The 16,552-nt window shown below is 37.5% G+C and overlaps 1 protein-coding gene across 13 annotated transcripts in view; it reads left to right on the forward strand.

The window, feature by feature from the left end:
* Positions 1-16,552, forward strand: part of GFM2 (GTP dependent ribosome recycling factor mitochondrial 2) — a 77,311-nt gene that overhangs the window by 7,304 nt on the left and 53,455 nt on the right. For 12 of the 13 annotated variants that reach the window (XM_045999674.1, XM_045999672.1, XM_045999677.1 and 9 more), the window contains 3 exons: positions 897-981; positions 3,073-3,130; positions 3,572-3,669. In XM_045999674.1, coding sequence (XP_045855630.1) covers positions 897-981; positions 3,073-3,130; positions 3,572-3,669 — 241 coding nt within the window. The other variant, XM_045999678.1, reaches the window with a different exon arrangement.

A 16,552-nucleotide genomic window follows, 5' to 3' on the forward strand; every position in this document is an offset into this window, starting at 1 on the left:
GGCAGTCAGTAATGTGTATCTAGTGGTCTGGGGATGGGAGAAGATACCTCAGGAATTTTTAAGAATGCCAGTCCTAGTTCTCCCAACTTCCCCTCAGACGTTTTTAAAATTTTCCAGGTGATTCTAATGTGTAGCCACTTTAATAAATTCTGAGTTTCATGACCCCTTCCAATTCTTAGCACCTGTAGAGAATCAAGGAATAGCCAGTGTGGGAGAGCTTATTTAACTTTTCGGCTCTCTGGGAATTTCAGGTCCTGAGTTTCAAGCTGTAGCTGTCAGAGTCACCTGGAGGTTGGGGCACCTGGGTGGCATAGTTGGTTGAGCACCAGACTCTCGGTTTCAACTCAAGTCCTGATCTCAGGGTTGCGAGATCGAGGCCTATGTCAGGCTCTGCACTCAGTGCTGTCTGCTTAGGACTCTCCCTTCCCCCTTCATCCCCCACCTCCACTCAAGAGCGGTTGTCTCTCAAATAAATAAATCTTTAGAATCACTTGGAGTGCTTGTTGAAACTCATATAACACTGTATTAATTATACTTCAGTTTAAACACCTCCCCACCCCAGCCATAGATTGTTTATCTCTCCTCAGAGTTTCTGATTCTCTTGTCTGGAATAGGTCCAGAGAATTTGTGTTCCCTCTGTTGCTAATGCTGCAGATCTTAGAGAACCATCTTCTAAGATCAGCTCAAAATAGCATGTCAGTATTAGTTTTATTTTTGTTTTTTCCTGTTGTATAATTTTGGGTTGTCACTTTTTAAAGGAACTGGAGTTAGTAAATGGAAACTGTTTTAAGGAGATTCAAAGTATTTTCTCTGACAAAGCAGTTAGGATGTTAAAAGTATTCTAATAAGTCATCCTAAAATAAAATTAATATCAGGTTTCTTTTTCTTCTCACTAGAATATGTGTTGCTGTAAAATAAAAGCAAGTTTAAAAAGATTAAAGCCATATGTGCCTCTTGGAAGAAGCTACAGTTCTCTACCAGGTACAAATTTTTATTCTTCTCATTGTACTTAAACTGCTTGTTTGCTTTCTCTCATTGGTAAACATTCCTTTATTAAGGGTCTCCATTTTGGAAGTAGTGGGGTAGTTTTCTTGACCCTTTCCTTGAGATAATTAGGAGTTGGAAGTATTGTGATAGAAGCCAGGAGGGAGTACTGCTGGCTTTCCAAATGAGCTAAACAAAGAGAAAGGTTGCTGGCTTTAGTAGCAGGCTCAGAAGTTGAGAGATATCTACCTGTAGAGTGTTCTTGCTGTAAAATACTGTTTTTTAGTACGTTTCTGATTTTTACACAGAAGTATTTTCTGTCAATGGAGGCTTGCCCAACTAATTTATTTTGGAGATTCTTAAGATTAGTTGGTTAAATATTTATCTAGGATAATTTGCATTAGGTAAAATGGCTATAAAAGCTTGATGCTTGGAGCGCCTGGGTGGCTCAGTTAGTTGAGCATCTGCCTTCAGTTCTGGTTACAGTCCTGGGATTGAGGCCCGGCGTCAGGCACCTTGCTCAGCGGAGACCCTGCTTCTCCCTCTCCTTCTGCCTGTTGCTCTCCCTGCTTGTGCTATCTCTTTCTCTCTCTACCAAATAAATAAATAAAATCTTAAAAAAAAAAAAAAAGCTTGATGCTTGAAGAACTGACAAATTCTGAATGTTCTTCCTGTGTTTGAAGCAAGCAAGCATATGGGAGACTCTTTGAAACTAGTTTCATTATGTGGCTGTGGCTGTTTTCATTACCATCTTTGTCCTGTGAGAATTATGGAGTAAAAATACTGGTAGGATGTGTGACTTGTAATGGCGTGTGAATTTAATGCCCTGCATTATTGATTTGTATCTATAGTTCTGTATTGTCATGCAAATTTATCTGTAGCCATACAGATGATCTGTAAGTCTTAAAACTGCCATCAGGTTTTTAAAATACAGTAGAACTGTTCTTGATTTATTAGAGAAATTTTGCAAAGCTGATTTAAATAGTAGGAAGGTACAGGTTAAAATTATAAATGTAACTGCATTTTTGCTTTAGTATTATTAATAAAATACATTGTAAGCATGGTATAAATTATTATGGGCTCTTTGTACTCCAGAAGTACTATGGGCCTTTTAGAAGTATTAGGCTGTTCTAGCTCCTGTTCAGTTATACCTCCTAAGCCATCTTTAAAGGTACTTTGTGCTTGGGATTACTAAGGGAAGATAGATTTCAAATTGTATCAGAATTCATTATTATCTGCTATGAAGATCACTCTTCACTTTTCAAGCCTTGACAATGCATGTTTACAGGGCTGTGTATTTTATTTTTCTGATTTAAATGCTGTGGCCATAAGATTATTGTTTTGTTTTGTTTTTAGGATTATTGTTAGAACATTCTTTTTTTTTTTTAAAGATTTTATTTATTTAATTGACAGAGAGATCGATCACAAGTAGGCAGAGAGGCAGGCAGAGAGAGAGGAGGAAGCAGGCTCCCTGCGGAGCAGAGAGCCTGATGCAGGGCTCGATCCCAGGACCCTGAGATCATGACCTGAGCCGAAGGCAGCGGCTTAATCCACTGAGCCACCCAGGCGCCCCTTGTTAGAACATTCTAATTCTACAATTCTATTATGTCTATTACAGAATTATAGAAAAGTGGCAAAGACTGGGGTAAATTTTTATTTTTCTAAGTCTGTGATCTAGAAGTTGATGTTTCAAAACTTTATCTTAGGGGTGCCTGGGTGGTTCAGTTGGTTGAGCGTCTGCCTTCAGCTGAGGTCATGACATGAGGGGGTTCCTGGGATCAAGTCCTACACTGGGCTCTCAGTGGGGAGCCTCCTTCTCCCTCTGCCTGCTTCTCTGCTTACTTGTGCTCTCTCTGTCAAACAAATTAGTAAAGTCTTAAAAAAAAAAAAAAAACCAACTTACATCATCTGTTGCCTTTTCTCTACAGATTGCAGGAAAATAATTTTTAAGTAAATCAGAGTTCTATTTAGCTTGAATTTTACTTTCATTAAAATTACAATATTTGCTTAAAATTGCTTTAACTTTCTTGATTTGCAAATTGAAGGGAAATTTCTTAAACTTTTAAATTGTAACTCTCTTTCCATTAGGTTTAGTTGGAAATGATATCAAATCGCTTCATTCCGTCATCAGTCCTCCCATAGCTAAGTAAGTACTATCACTGATACATTCTTTTCCGTAAGCTGCTGTAAAAAGCCAAGAGGTTCTGTCATGGACTTAATTTAGCATTGTTAATTTAGCTTTCTGCCCTAGCTAAGTATAAGTAGATGTTGTTATGTATCATTAAAGAGGTGTGGGTATGTATCTAAATGCTATTTTTTTCCTGAATTTAATACTAAATGTTTTTAATGTAGCAACAGCACATACAAATAAGTAAAAGATTCATAAGATTGTAGTTTGCTCTTTTGGTAGCTATTTTGTCAGAATAATGTGGTAGGAATATGTTTTCTCTTTTTCTAGTTTTTCTACCATTATAAAAATTACTGAAATATCGGCTTTGAAATTTGTGTAGCATACATGTTTTAGTTCTACACTTTTATTAATGTCTATCTTATAATATGTGCTTTTTTTTTCCTACTTTTTAAACAGAATCCGTAATATTGGAATTATGGCTCATATTGATGCAGGCAAAACTACCACCACAGAAAGAATATTGTACTATTCTGGATACACAAGATCACTGGGAGGTTAGAATGGATTCCTCCTCTCCCCAACCCTCATTAGCAAAAAGCATCATTGGAAAATATTTTGATTAAGAAGTCAACCTAGAGATATTGTGTATGGCATGGAAGCACTGATATCTAAACCACAACACAAAGATAAGGTAGTTGGAACACCCACTTAAGAGTCTTCTTAGGTTCAAGTAAACATTTAGATTCACAGGACTATCTTGGGCCACAATTCACCCTGCTCTACTCAGAAGGCTGTTAGAACAGGAACCAAATCTTCCCAGCACAATGGTAATAGGTGTTTGTTTCTGCATTTCTTAAAGCAATCCACCTAGCATCTGGGAGCTACCTTCTTTGGGTACCCAAAAGTGATAGTTTCCTTTAACAAGATTCACAGGAGCCACCCTGACTTACAATCCTCATGTCCCTTAGGAATGTATACCTCTTGTTATAGCTCCATGGGCCGTTTTCCAGGTTTACCATAAAAGACATGCCATAGCCCACTCAGGGGGGCCTAAAGCTGTTTATCTCATCAGGTATTTACAGTTCCATAGCTCTTCTCAGTTCAGGTGTAGCTTACAAATTACAAATTGTTTTTTCTATAATACATGTTGCCTAGCAACATAGTTGACATACTTGTGTTCTCTGGCTTCTAGAAGAAAAGAACAAGAAGGTTAACCAAAGGTAAAATTTTCAGGCGGAAGAAGGAAGGATTTTGTTAATCCCAGTCACAATAGTTGTACTATTTACCTAAGTTTTGATTTTTAAATTATAATATGTCAAAAACTGTCAAATTGACATAAATAATATGTCAAAAAATGTCTTGACCAGTTGTGCACATTTGAATCCCCATGTAGTTTTTTGGTTTGGTTTTTAATTGACAGTGCCATAGCTCTACTCTGGAAATTAAGATTTGGAAAGTATATATATGGCCTGGGTGTCGTGTTTTTGTATCATGTATTTTAAAAGTCTACATTTATCTCACATTTATGATTGTTGTGTTTCTCTGATGAATCCACTTTTAATCATTATGAAGTGCCTTTATCTCTGGTGAAATAGTTTGTTTTGAAATTTGAGATTTCAAGGTCAAGAGGTCCCTATTACCAGAAGTGGAAATGAGTAACTTTCAGAAGCTCCACAGAAATTTTGGAAATGCGTTACATTGACAACCATTTCTCTAGACCCTTCACACTGGTTGAGACATAATAGTATTTATAGAGGAAAAGAACACCCAGGATTAGAATATTCATGATGACAGTTTCCAAAATGTTTGAACACATGTGTTTCTGATAGAACTATTGCTGTGTAAATGGGCTATAACCCCAACACATGGAAGATTATTAGGCTTCCTCTGTTGTGACACAAATATGTTCCTTTTTTTTTTTAAAGTTAACATGTAATGTATTATTTGTCTCAGGGATACAGGTGTGTGATTCATCAGTCTTACACAATGCTTACCACAGCACATACCCTCCCCAGTGTCCATCATTAGTTACCCCATCCTTCCCACCCCTCTCCCCTCCAGCAATCCTCAGTTTGTTTCTTGAGATTAAGAGTCTCTTATGATTTGTCTCCCTCTCTGGTTTCATCTTGTTTCATTTTTTCCTCCCTTCCCCTATCATCCTCTGTCTTGTTCCTCAAATTCCTCGTATCAGTGAGATCATATGATAATTGCCTTTCTCTGATTGATTTATTTCGCTTAGCATAATTGCCTCTAATTCATCCATGTCCTTGCAAATGGCAAGATTTTGGTTTTTTGATGGCTGCATAGTGTTCCATTGTGTATATATACACCACATCTTCTTTATCCATTTATCTGTTGATGGACATCTAGGCTCTTTCCATAATTTGACTGTTGTGGACATTGATGCGATAAGCATTGGGATGCATGTGCCCTTTGGATCACATTTGTATCCTTGGGGTAAATACCCAGTACTGCAATTGGTGGGTCATAGGGTAGTTCTGTTTTCAACTTTTTGAGGAACCTTCATACTGTTTTCCAGAATGGCTGCACTGGCTTGCATTCCCACCAACAGTGTAGGACGGTTCTCCTATCTCTGCATCCTCACCAACGCCTGTCATTTTTTGACTTGTTACTTTTAGCCATTCTGACTGGTATAAGGTGTTATTTCACTGCGGTTTAGAATTGTATTTCCCTTATGCTGAGTGATGTGGAGCACTTTTTCATGTGTCTGTTTGCCATTTGGATGTCTTCTTTGCTGAAATGTCTGTTCATGTCTTCTGCCCATTTCTTGATTGGATTATTTGTTCCTTGGGTGTTGAGTTTGATAAGTTCCTTATAGATTTTGGATACTAGCCCTTTATCTGTTATGTCATTTGCAAATATCTTCTCCCATTCTGTCAGTTGTCTTTGGGTTTTGTTGACTGTTACCTTTGCTGTGCAAAAGCTTTTGATCTTGATGAAGTCCCAGTAGTTCATTTTTGCCCTGCCTCACTCGCCTTTGGCGATGTTTCTAGAAAGAAGTTACTGCGGCTGAGGTCCAAGAGGTTGCTACCTGTGTTCTCCTTAAGGATTTTGATGGATTCCTGTCTCACATTGAAGTCTTTCATCCATTTTGAGTCGATTTTGATGGATTCCTGTCTCACATTGAAGTCTTTCATCCATTTTGAGTCTGATTTTGTGTGCGGTGTCAGGAAATGGTCCAGTTTCATTCTTCTGCATGTGGTTAATTTTCCCAACACCATTTGTTGAAGAGACTTGTCTTTTTTCCATTGGACAGTCTTCCCTGCTTTGTCAAAGATTAGTTGACCATAGAGTTGAGGGCCCATTTCTGGGCTCTCTATTCTATTCCATTGATCTATGTGTCTGTTTTTTGGTTTTTGTTTTTTTTTTTAAAGATTTTATTTATTTATTTGACAGAGAGAAATCACAAGAGAGGCAGGCAGAGAGAGAGGAAGGGAAGCAGGCTCTCTGCTGAGCAGAGAGCCCGATGTGGGACTCGATCCCAGGACCCTGAGATCATGACCTGAGCTGAAGGCAGCGGCTTAACCCACTGAGCCACCCAGGCGCCCTATGTGTCTGTTTTTGTGCCAGTACAATACTGTCTTGATGATGACAGCTTTGTAATAGAGCTTGAAGTCTGGAATTGAGATGCCACCAGCTATGGTTTTCTTTTTCAACATTTCTCTGGCTATTGGGGGACTTTTCTGTTTCCATATAAATTTTAAGATTCTTTGTTCCATTTCTTTGAAAAAAGGTGATGGTATTTTGATAGGGATTGCATTAAGTGTGTAGATTGCTCTAGGTAGTGTAGACATTTTTGCAGTATTTGTTCTTCCAATCCATGAGCATGGAATGTTTTTCCATTTCTTTGTGTCTTCCTCAATTTCTTTCATGAGTATTCTATAGTTTTCTGAGTACAAATTCTTTGCCTCTTTGGTTAGATTTATTCCTAGGTATCTTATGGTTTTGGGTGCAGTTGTCAATGGGATCGACTCCTTAATTTCTCTTTCTTCTGTCTTGTTGGTGTAGAGAAATGCAACTGATTTCTGTGCATTGATTTTATATCCTGAATTCTTGTACAAGTTCTAGCAGTTTTGGAGTGGAGTCTTTTGGGTTTTCCACATATAGTATCATATCGTCTGCGAAGAGTGATAGTTTGACTTCTTTGCTGATTTGGATGCCTTTAATTTCCTTTTGTTGTCTGATTGCTGAGGCTAGGGCTTCTAGTACTATGTTGAATAGTAGTGGTGATCATGGACATCCCTGCCATGTTCCTGACCTTAGCAGAAAAGCTTTCAGTTTTTCCCCATTGAGAATGATACTCGCTGTGGGTTTTTCATAGATGGCTTTTATGATATTGAGGTACGTACCCTCTATCCCTACACTGTGAAGAGTTTTGATCAAGACGGGATGCTGTACTTTGTCAAATGCTTTTTCAGCATCTGTTGAGAGTGTCATATGGTTCTTGTTCTCTTCTATTAATGTATTGTATCACATTGATTGATTTGTGGATGTTGAACCAACCTTGCAGCCCAGGAATAAATCCCACTTGGTCATGGCGAATCATCCTTTTAATGTGCTGTTGGATCCTATTGACTAGTATTTTGGTGATAATTTTTGCATCCATGTTCATCAGGGATATTGGTCTGATATTATCATATCAGATATCATCTGATATTATTGGGATAATTCTCCTTTTTGGTGGGGTCTTCTTCTGGTTTTAGGATCAGGGTAGTGCCGGCCCCATAAAATGAGTTTGGAAGTTTTCTTTACACTTCTATTTTTTGGAAGAGTTTCAGGAAATTAGGTATTAATTCTTCGTTTAATGTTTGGTAGAATCCCCTGAAAAGCCATCTGGCCCTGGACTCTTGTTTGTGGGAGATTTTCTATTACTGCTTCTATTTCCTTACTGGTTATGGGTCTGTTTAGGTTTTCTGTTTTTTCTGGTTCAGTTGTGGTAGTTTATATGTCTCTAGGAATGTAATCCATTTCTTCCAGATTGTCTAATTTGATGATGTGTAGTTGGTCATAATATGTTCCTATCATTGTTTGTGTTTCTTTGGTGTTGGTTGTGATCTCTCCTCTTTCATTTGTGATTTTATTAATTTGGGTCCTTTCTCTTTTCTTTTCGATAAGTCTGGCCAAGGGTTTATCAATCTTATTAATTCTTTCAAAGAACCAGCTCCTAGTTTCATTGAGCTGTTCTGCTGTTCTTTGGGTTGCTGTTTCATTGATTTCTGCTCTAATTTTTATCATTTCTCTTCTGCTGGGTTTAGGGTTTATTTGCTGTTCTTTCTTCAACTTCTTTGGGTGTAGAGTTAGGTTGTATATTTGAGACCTTTCTTCTTTCTTGAGAAAGTTTTGTATTGCTATATACTTTCCTCTTAGGACCACCTTTGCTGCATCCCAAAGGTTTTGAACAGTTGTGTTTTCATTTTTATTTGCTTCCATGAATTTTTTAAATTCTTCTTTAATTTCCTGGTTGACCCATTCATGCTTTAGTAGGATGCTCTTTAGCCTCCATATATTTGAGTACTTTCCAACTTTCCTCTTGTGGTTGAGTTCTAGTTTCAAAGCATTGTGGTCTGAAAATATGCAGGGAATGATCCCAATCTTTTCGATCTAATTTGTGACCAAGGATGTGATCTATTCTGGAGAATGTTCCATGTGCACCAGAGAAGAATGTGTATTCTGTTTTGGGATGGAATGTTCTGAATCTATCTGTGATGTCCATTTGTTCTGTGTGTCATTTAAAGCCTTTATTTCCTTGTTAATCTTTAGCTTAGATGATCTGTCCATTTCTGTGAGGAGGTTAAAATCCACTACTATTATTCTATTATTCTTGATGTGTTTCTTTGATTTTGTTATTAATTGGTTCATATAATTGGCTGCTCCCGTGTCAGGGGCATATATATTTAAAATTGTTATATCTTCTTGTTGTATAGACCCTTCAAGTATGTTATAGTGTCCTTACTCATCTGTTATTATAGTCTTTGGTTTGAAATCTAATTTATCTGTTATAAAGATTGCCACCCCAGGTTTCTTTTGATGTCCATTAGCATGGTAAATTGTTTTCCACCCTCTCACTTTAAATCTGGAGGTATCTTTGGGTCTAAAATGGGTCTCTTGCAGACAGTATATTGATGGGTCTTGTTTTTTATCTATTCTGATACCCTGTGTCTTTTGATTGGGGAATTTAGCCCATTTACATTCAGGGCACCTATTGAAAGATATGAATTTCGTGCCATTGTATTGCCTGTGAGGTGACTATTACTGTATATTGTCTCTGTTCCATGTTACTTTTAGGCTCTCTCTTTGCTTAGAGGACCCCTTTCAATATTTCCTGTATGGCTAGTTTGGTGTTTACAAATTCTTTAAGTTTTTGTTTCTCCTGGAAGCTTTTTTTTTTTCCCCTTCCTATTTTCAGTGACAGGCTAGCTGGATATAGTATTTTTGGCTGCATATTTTTCTTGTTTAGTGCTCTGAATATATTGTGGCAGACCTTCCTGACCTGCCAGGTCTCTGTGAATAGGTCTGCTGCCAATCTAATATTTCTACCATAGTAGGTTACAGACTGTCCTGAGCTGCTTTCAGGATTTTCACTTTGTCTCTGAGACTTGTAAGTTTTACTATTAGATGAAGGGATGTTGACCTATTTTTATTGATTTTTGATGGAGGGATTCTCTGTGCTTCCTCGATTTGTTTCCTTCCCCCAATTAGGGAAGTTCTCTGCTATAATTTGCTCCAATATACTTTCTTCCCCCACCTCTTTCTTCTTCTGGGATCCCAATTACTCTAATATTGTTTTGTCTTATGGTATCACTTACCTCTCAAATTCTCCCTTCCTGATCCAGTGGTTCTTTATCTCTCTTTTTCTCAGCTTCTTTATTCTCCATCATTTGGTCTTTTGTATCACTAATTCTCTCTTCTGCCTCATTTATCCTAGCAGTAAGAACTTCCATTTTTTATTGTACCTCATTAATAGCTTTTTTATTTCAACTTGGTTAGATTTTAGTTCTTTTATTTCTCCAGAAAAGGATTCTCTAGTATCCTCTATGCTTTTTTCAAGCCCAGCTAGTAACTTTATAATCATCATTCTGAACTCTAGTTCTGATGTCTTACTAATACCTGTATTGATCAGGTTCCTAGCAGTCATTACTGCCTCTTGTTCTTTTTTTTTTTTTTTTTGAGGTGAGTTTTTTCGATTTGTCATTTTGTCCAGAGAAGAATAGATGAATGAGAGAACAAAACGCTGGAGTGGTAACAACCACCCTAGGAAAATATACACTAAACAAATCAGAAGAGACACTAAAGAAATCTGGAGGAAAAGAAAGGAAGAAAAAAATATATATATGATCAGGCTAGTGAATAGAACAAAGCCACACACTTGACTTTGGGTGTATTTTATTCTGTTACAAGAATCTAACTCCCAGAATTTTAAAGTATGAAAAACTTATTACATATACAAAAATAAGGGTAAATACAGTGAAGGGATGGAATATAATTGTAAAGATGAAAATCAAAAGTTTTTAAAAAGGAATTGATAAGCTGGTTGAAAAAAGGGAAGAAAAGAATGAAAAAAGGGAGAGAATGTGATCAGGCGGGAGATTAGAACAAAGCTATAACACTAGATTTAGGGTATATTTTGGTCTCTTAGAAGAAACTGTGTCCCAGAATTTTAAAGAAGAACGTATGTGTCCAAAAAATAAGGTTAAATACAATGAAGGAATAGAATAGGGCTGTAAAAATGAAAATTAAAATAGATTTTTAAAAAGGTGTTGATAAGATAAAATAGGAAAGAGGAAAAATTTTTTAAAAATAGAAAAATAAAATTAAAAAAAAATTAACTTTGAAAGACTAAAGAATCTTGGGAAAAAAGCCATGAATTCTATGTCCTGTATTCCCCTAGCACTGGTGTTTTGCAGTTCTCATTGATTAGTAAACTTGGTCTTGGCTGCATGTTCTTGCTCATCTTCTGGGGAAGGGGCCTGCTGCAGTGAGTCTCAAATGTCTTTGCCTGAGGTAGAATTGCACTGCCCTAGCCAGGGGCCAGGTTAAGTAACCTGCTTGGGTTTGTTCTGGTAGCTTTTGTTCCGTGAACGCTTTCTATACAGTTTTGGAGAACAAGAATGAAAATGGTGGCCTCCCAGTCTCTGGCCTGGCCTCAGAGGAGCTGAGAGCTCAGGGCCCACTCCTCAGTGGGCCCTCAGAGGAAAGCAATCATTCTGGTCTCCCTGGTCTCTGGCCGTGCTCTCTGCTCACTGGTCCTTTAACCGAGCATTTCTGTCTCTGGTGCATGACCCTGCTTGGAGTCTCCAAACCCAGCAGATTCCTGTGGTGCACTCCCACACCACACCTCCTGTTGGAGGAAGCAGGGGAAGGTCTCCCCAGATCTGTCAGTTGTGGTGTCTCAGCTCAAAGTATAGTGGTCTGACTGTGCTGCGGGTCACGGTTTATGGCAGCCCTGAGCTGTGATCCCACTCCTTGGCCCTGTCTTTGTAGCCATCTTCCTCACTCTGGTACCTGGGAGCTCTGCCACACTCAGGCACCCCTGGTCTTTCTGTGACCGCAAGGAGCCTGAGACCACACTGTCCCAGTGAGACTATCACCCCCTGCTTAGCCACTGGAGCAATGTCCCTCCATGGAGCAGACTCCTAAAAGTTCTGATTTTGTGCTCTGCTCCTCTCTTACTTGCCAGTAGCTGGATGATGGAAGCCCCTGCCCTCCTGTGGTCTGTCTTCCCAAATATTGCCTCGGATTCACTTCTCCACATGTGGTCACTTTTTTGTTCATAGAATTGTGCTATTCTTTTCTTCGATCTCCTGTTGAGTTTGTAGGTATTCAAAATGGTTTGTTATCTAGCTGAATTCCTGGGACCAGACAAAAGTTAGGTCTCCTACTCCTACATTATCATGGTCCTCCTACAAATATGTTCTTAATTCTTCCCTCACATCCCTAGTTTGTATCCCTGATGCAAGGGCCCAGGTGAGGTGACACAAGCAATGTTCAAGTTACCTTTTTTTGAATTGTGGTAAAAAATACATAACATTACATTTACCATATTAACCATTCCCAAGTGCACATTTGGGTAGTATTGTGTACATTTATGCAGATGGTAACTGATCTTTAGCACTTTTTAATCTTGTATAACACACACTAAACCCATTAGTAATAACCACCATTTTTCATCGCTGCCTAACTTTTGGAAAGTACCATTCCACTTTTTCTATGCCTTTGATATCTCATGTAAGTGGGATCATAGAGTATTATCTTTTTGTGGCTTATTTAATACTTAGCCACATGTTTTCAAGATTTGTCTCTGCAACTCTCTCTCTGACCACTCTACACCTTATACTGTGCTTACCACTAGTGTAGCTACCATCTGATATCAAACAGTGTTATTACAGTGCTATCAACTGTGTTCCGTATACTGTACCTTTTATCGCTGTCACTTATTCATCTCATAACTAGAAGTCTCCCTCTCTCCTTTACTCATATACCCATCCCCCCATCTTTCTTCCCTCTGGCAACTGTCCATTCTCATTGTATTTATGGGTCTGCTTCTGCTTTTTGTTTGTTTTATATTTCACTTAGCTTGCTACCCTCTACTTCCATCTATGTTGTTCATGTGGCAAGATCTCATTATTCTTTGTGGCTGAGTGGTGTGTGTGTGTGTGTGTGTGTGTGTGTATCACCTCTTCTTTATCCATTCTCTTTTAGATGGATTCTTAGATTGCTTCCATATCTTAGCAGTTGTTAATGCTGCAGTGATATTAACCCTTTATCAGGTGTATCATTTGCAAATATCTTCTGCCATTCAGTAGGATGTCTTTTAGTTTTGTTGTTTCCTTTGCTGCACAGAAACTTTTTATTTCAGTGTAGTCCCACTAGTTTCTTACTGCTTTTATTTCCCTTTCTTCAGGAGACATATCTAGAAGCATATTGCTAAAACTGATGTAAGAGAAATTACCTCCTGTGTTCTCTTCTAGGATTTTTATGGTTTCAGTTCTTAACATGTAGGTCTTTATTCCATGTAAGATTATTTTTGTGTATGGTGATAGAAAGTGGTCCAGTTTCCTTCTTTCTGTGTGGTTGTCCAGTTTTCCCAACACCATTCATTGAAGAGACTTTTTCCTATTGGATACTCATTTCTCCTTGTGGAATACTAATTGGCCATGTATTGTGGGTTTTTTCTGGGTTTCATGATCTAGTCCATTGATCTAAGTGTCTATTTTTATGCCAAGTACCATATATATTTTTTTTAATTACTGTAGCATTATAATAAAACTTGAAATCTGGGGGTGCCTGGGTGGTTCAATCAGTTAAGCATCTTCCTTCTGCTCAGGTCTTGATCCTGATTCCCAAGATCAAGCCCCATATCAGGCTCCCTGCTCAGCAAGGAGTCTGCTTCTCCCTCTCCTCTTCCTACTGCCCCTCCCCTGCTTGTGCTCATGCACGCTCTCTCTCTATCTCTGTCTGTCAAAGAAAATCTTAAAAAAAGAAAAAAGAAATCTGGAATTGTGTGATAACTCCAGTTTTGTTTTTCTTTATCAAGATTGCTTTGGCTGTTTAAGGTCTTTTGTGGTCCCATACAAATATAAGGCTTATTTGTTCTAGTTCTGTGAAAAATGCTGTTGATATTTTGATAGGAACTGCATTAAATATATAAAGTGCTTTAGACGGTTTGGACATTTTAACAATATTTGTTCTTAAGCATGGAATGTCTTTCCATATCTTTGTGTTGTCTTGAATTGTATCGGTGTTTTACTGTTTTTAGAGTACAGGTCTTTCATGTCTTTAGTTAAGTTTATTCCAAGGTATTTTACTGGTTTTGGTGCAGTTGTGAATGGGATTGTTTTCTTAATTTCTGCTGGTTTACTATTAGCATATAGGAATGCAACAGATTTCTGAACATTGATTTTGTATCCTACGACTTTCTCATTTCATTTATCAGTTTGTAGTAGTTTTGTGGTAGAGTCTTCAGGGTTTTCTGTATATAGATAGTATCATCTCATCTGCAAATGATGAGAATTTTACTTCTTCCATACCAATTTGGATATATTTTGTTTTTTTATGTTGTCTGATTCCTGTGACTAGGAGTTCTAGTACTATGTTCAATAAAAGGGGTGATAGTAGGCACCCTTGTCTCATTCCTGACCTTAGGGGAAAAGCTCTCAAGTTTTTCCACCAAGATGTTAGCTGTGGGTTTTTCATATAAGGCCTTTATTATTTGAGGTATGTTCCCCCTAGACCTACGTTGTTGAGGGTTTTTATAATGAATGGGTGCTGTACTTTGTCAAATGCTTTTTCTGCATTTTAGTTTTTATTGTTTATCTTATTGATGTGATGTATCATGTTGATTGCTTTGTGGATAGTGAGTCACCTGTGCATCCTGGGAATAAATGTCTGACTTGATTGTGGTATATGACTTTTTGAATGTACTGTTGGATTTGGCTTGCTAGTATTTTGTTGAGGATTTTGAATTTATGTTCATGAGAGGTAATGGCCTGTAGTTCTCTTTTTTGGTAGTGTCTTTACTGGTTTTGGTCAGGGTGGCACTGGCTTTATAGAATAAATTGGAAGTTTTTCTTCCTCTTGTATTTTTTTGGAATAGTTTGAGAAGAATATGTATTAACTTTCTCAGCATTTGTTGGGAGTTTACCTGTGAAGCTGTCTAGTCCTGGATTTTTGGTGATTGATTCAATGTCATTGTGGGTAATTGGTCTGTTCAAATTTTCTATTCCTTCCTGCTCTAGTTTTGGGATGTTTCTAGGAATCCATCCATTTCTTCTAAGTTGTCCAATTTGTTGGTTTATAGGTTTTCATAATGTTCTGTAATAGTTGTTTGTGTTTCTATGGTATTGGTTTTTCATTGTTTTTTTTTTCCATTGGTTTTTTCATTAGTGGTATTATTTGGGTCCTCTGTTGTTGTTGTTGTTGTTTAAATGAGTCTTGCTAGAGGTTTATCAATTTTGTTGAACTTTTCAGAGAACCAGCTCCTGGTTTCATTGGCCTGTTCTGTTGCTTTTTTAGTTTATATATCTTTTTTTTTTTTTTTTTGCTCTAATCTGTGTTGTTTCCTTCCTTTTGCTGGGTTTGGGTTTTATTCTTTTTCTAACTCCTTCATGTGTAAGGTTAGGTTGTTTATTTGAGAATTTTCTTGCTTCTTTCTTTTTAAAGATTTTATTTATTTATTTGAGATAGAATGAGAGTGAGAAAGAGAGAGCGCGCACGCACAAGCATGGGGAGCAGCAGGCAGAGGGAGAAGCAGACTCCCTGCTGAGCTGGGAGTCTGATGCGGGGCTTGATCCCAGGACTCCAGGACCTGAGCTGAAGGCAGACACTTAACCAACTGAGCCACTCAGGCACCCCGAGATTTCTCTTGCTTGTTAAGGTAGACATTTATTTTTGAAACTTTATGCTTAGAACCACTTTTGATGCATCCCAAAGATTTTGGGCTGTTGTGTTTTCATTTTCATTTGTTTCCATGTAATTTTTTATTTCTTTGATGTTATTTAACCTTCATGTATCTGTGGTCTTTCCAGATTTTTTCTTGTAGTTAATTTCTAGTTCATAGTGTGGTCAGGAAAGATTCATGGTATAATTTTGATTTTTATAATGTGTTGAGACTTGTTTTGTGGCCTAATATGTGATCTTCTCTGGACAGTGTTTTGTGTGCACTTGCAAAGAATGTATTCTGCTATTTTAGGATGGAGTGTTTTGAACGTATTTGTTAAATCCATCTGGTCCAGTGTGTCATTACAATCCTCTATTACTACTGTGTTATTATCAGTTAGTTCCTTTAATTTTGTTGTTAAGGGGTTTATGTATTTTGGGTGCTCCCATATTGGGTGCATAAATACTTATGGTTGTTAACATTCTCTTTCTGGAGTGTACTCCTTATTATTATATAGTGTTCGTTTGTTTCTTGTTAAAGATTTTGTTTTAAAGTTTGTTTTGTCTAATACAAGTATTGCTACTCCAGCTATCTTTTGACATCCATTTGCTTGATAAATGTTTCTGCATCTCATCATGTTCAATCTGCAGGTGTCTTTGGGTCTGAAATGAGTATCTTATAGGTAGCATTTAGATGGGTCTTGTTTTTTATTCACTGTCATCTGTTTTTTTTATTGGAGTGCTTAGTCCATTTACGTTCAGAGTAATTATTGGTAGATCAGTGTTTATTGCCATTTTGTTACTTGTTTTGTGGTTTTTGTAGCTTTTTTTCTCATCCTTCTTTTCATGGTTTGTTGGCTTTTTTTAGTGATCTACTTGGGTTCCTTACTCTTTATTCTTTGCATGTATATCACTGGTTTTTAATTTTGGTTACCATAGGCTTGTATATAACATCTTCTGCATATAGTAGTCTATATTAAGTCGATAATTGCATAAGTGTAAGCCCATTCTTTACTCCTTTCCCCTCCACGTCTTACGTAT

The sequence above is a fragment of the Meles meles genome, chromosome 3, assembly GCF_922984935.1.
Source record: "Meles meles chromosome 3, mMelMel3.1 paternal haplotype, whole genome shotgun sequence".
NCBI lineage: Eukaryota > Metazoa > Chordata > Mammalia > Carnivora > Mustelidae > Meles > Meles meles.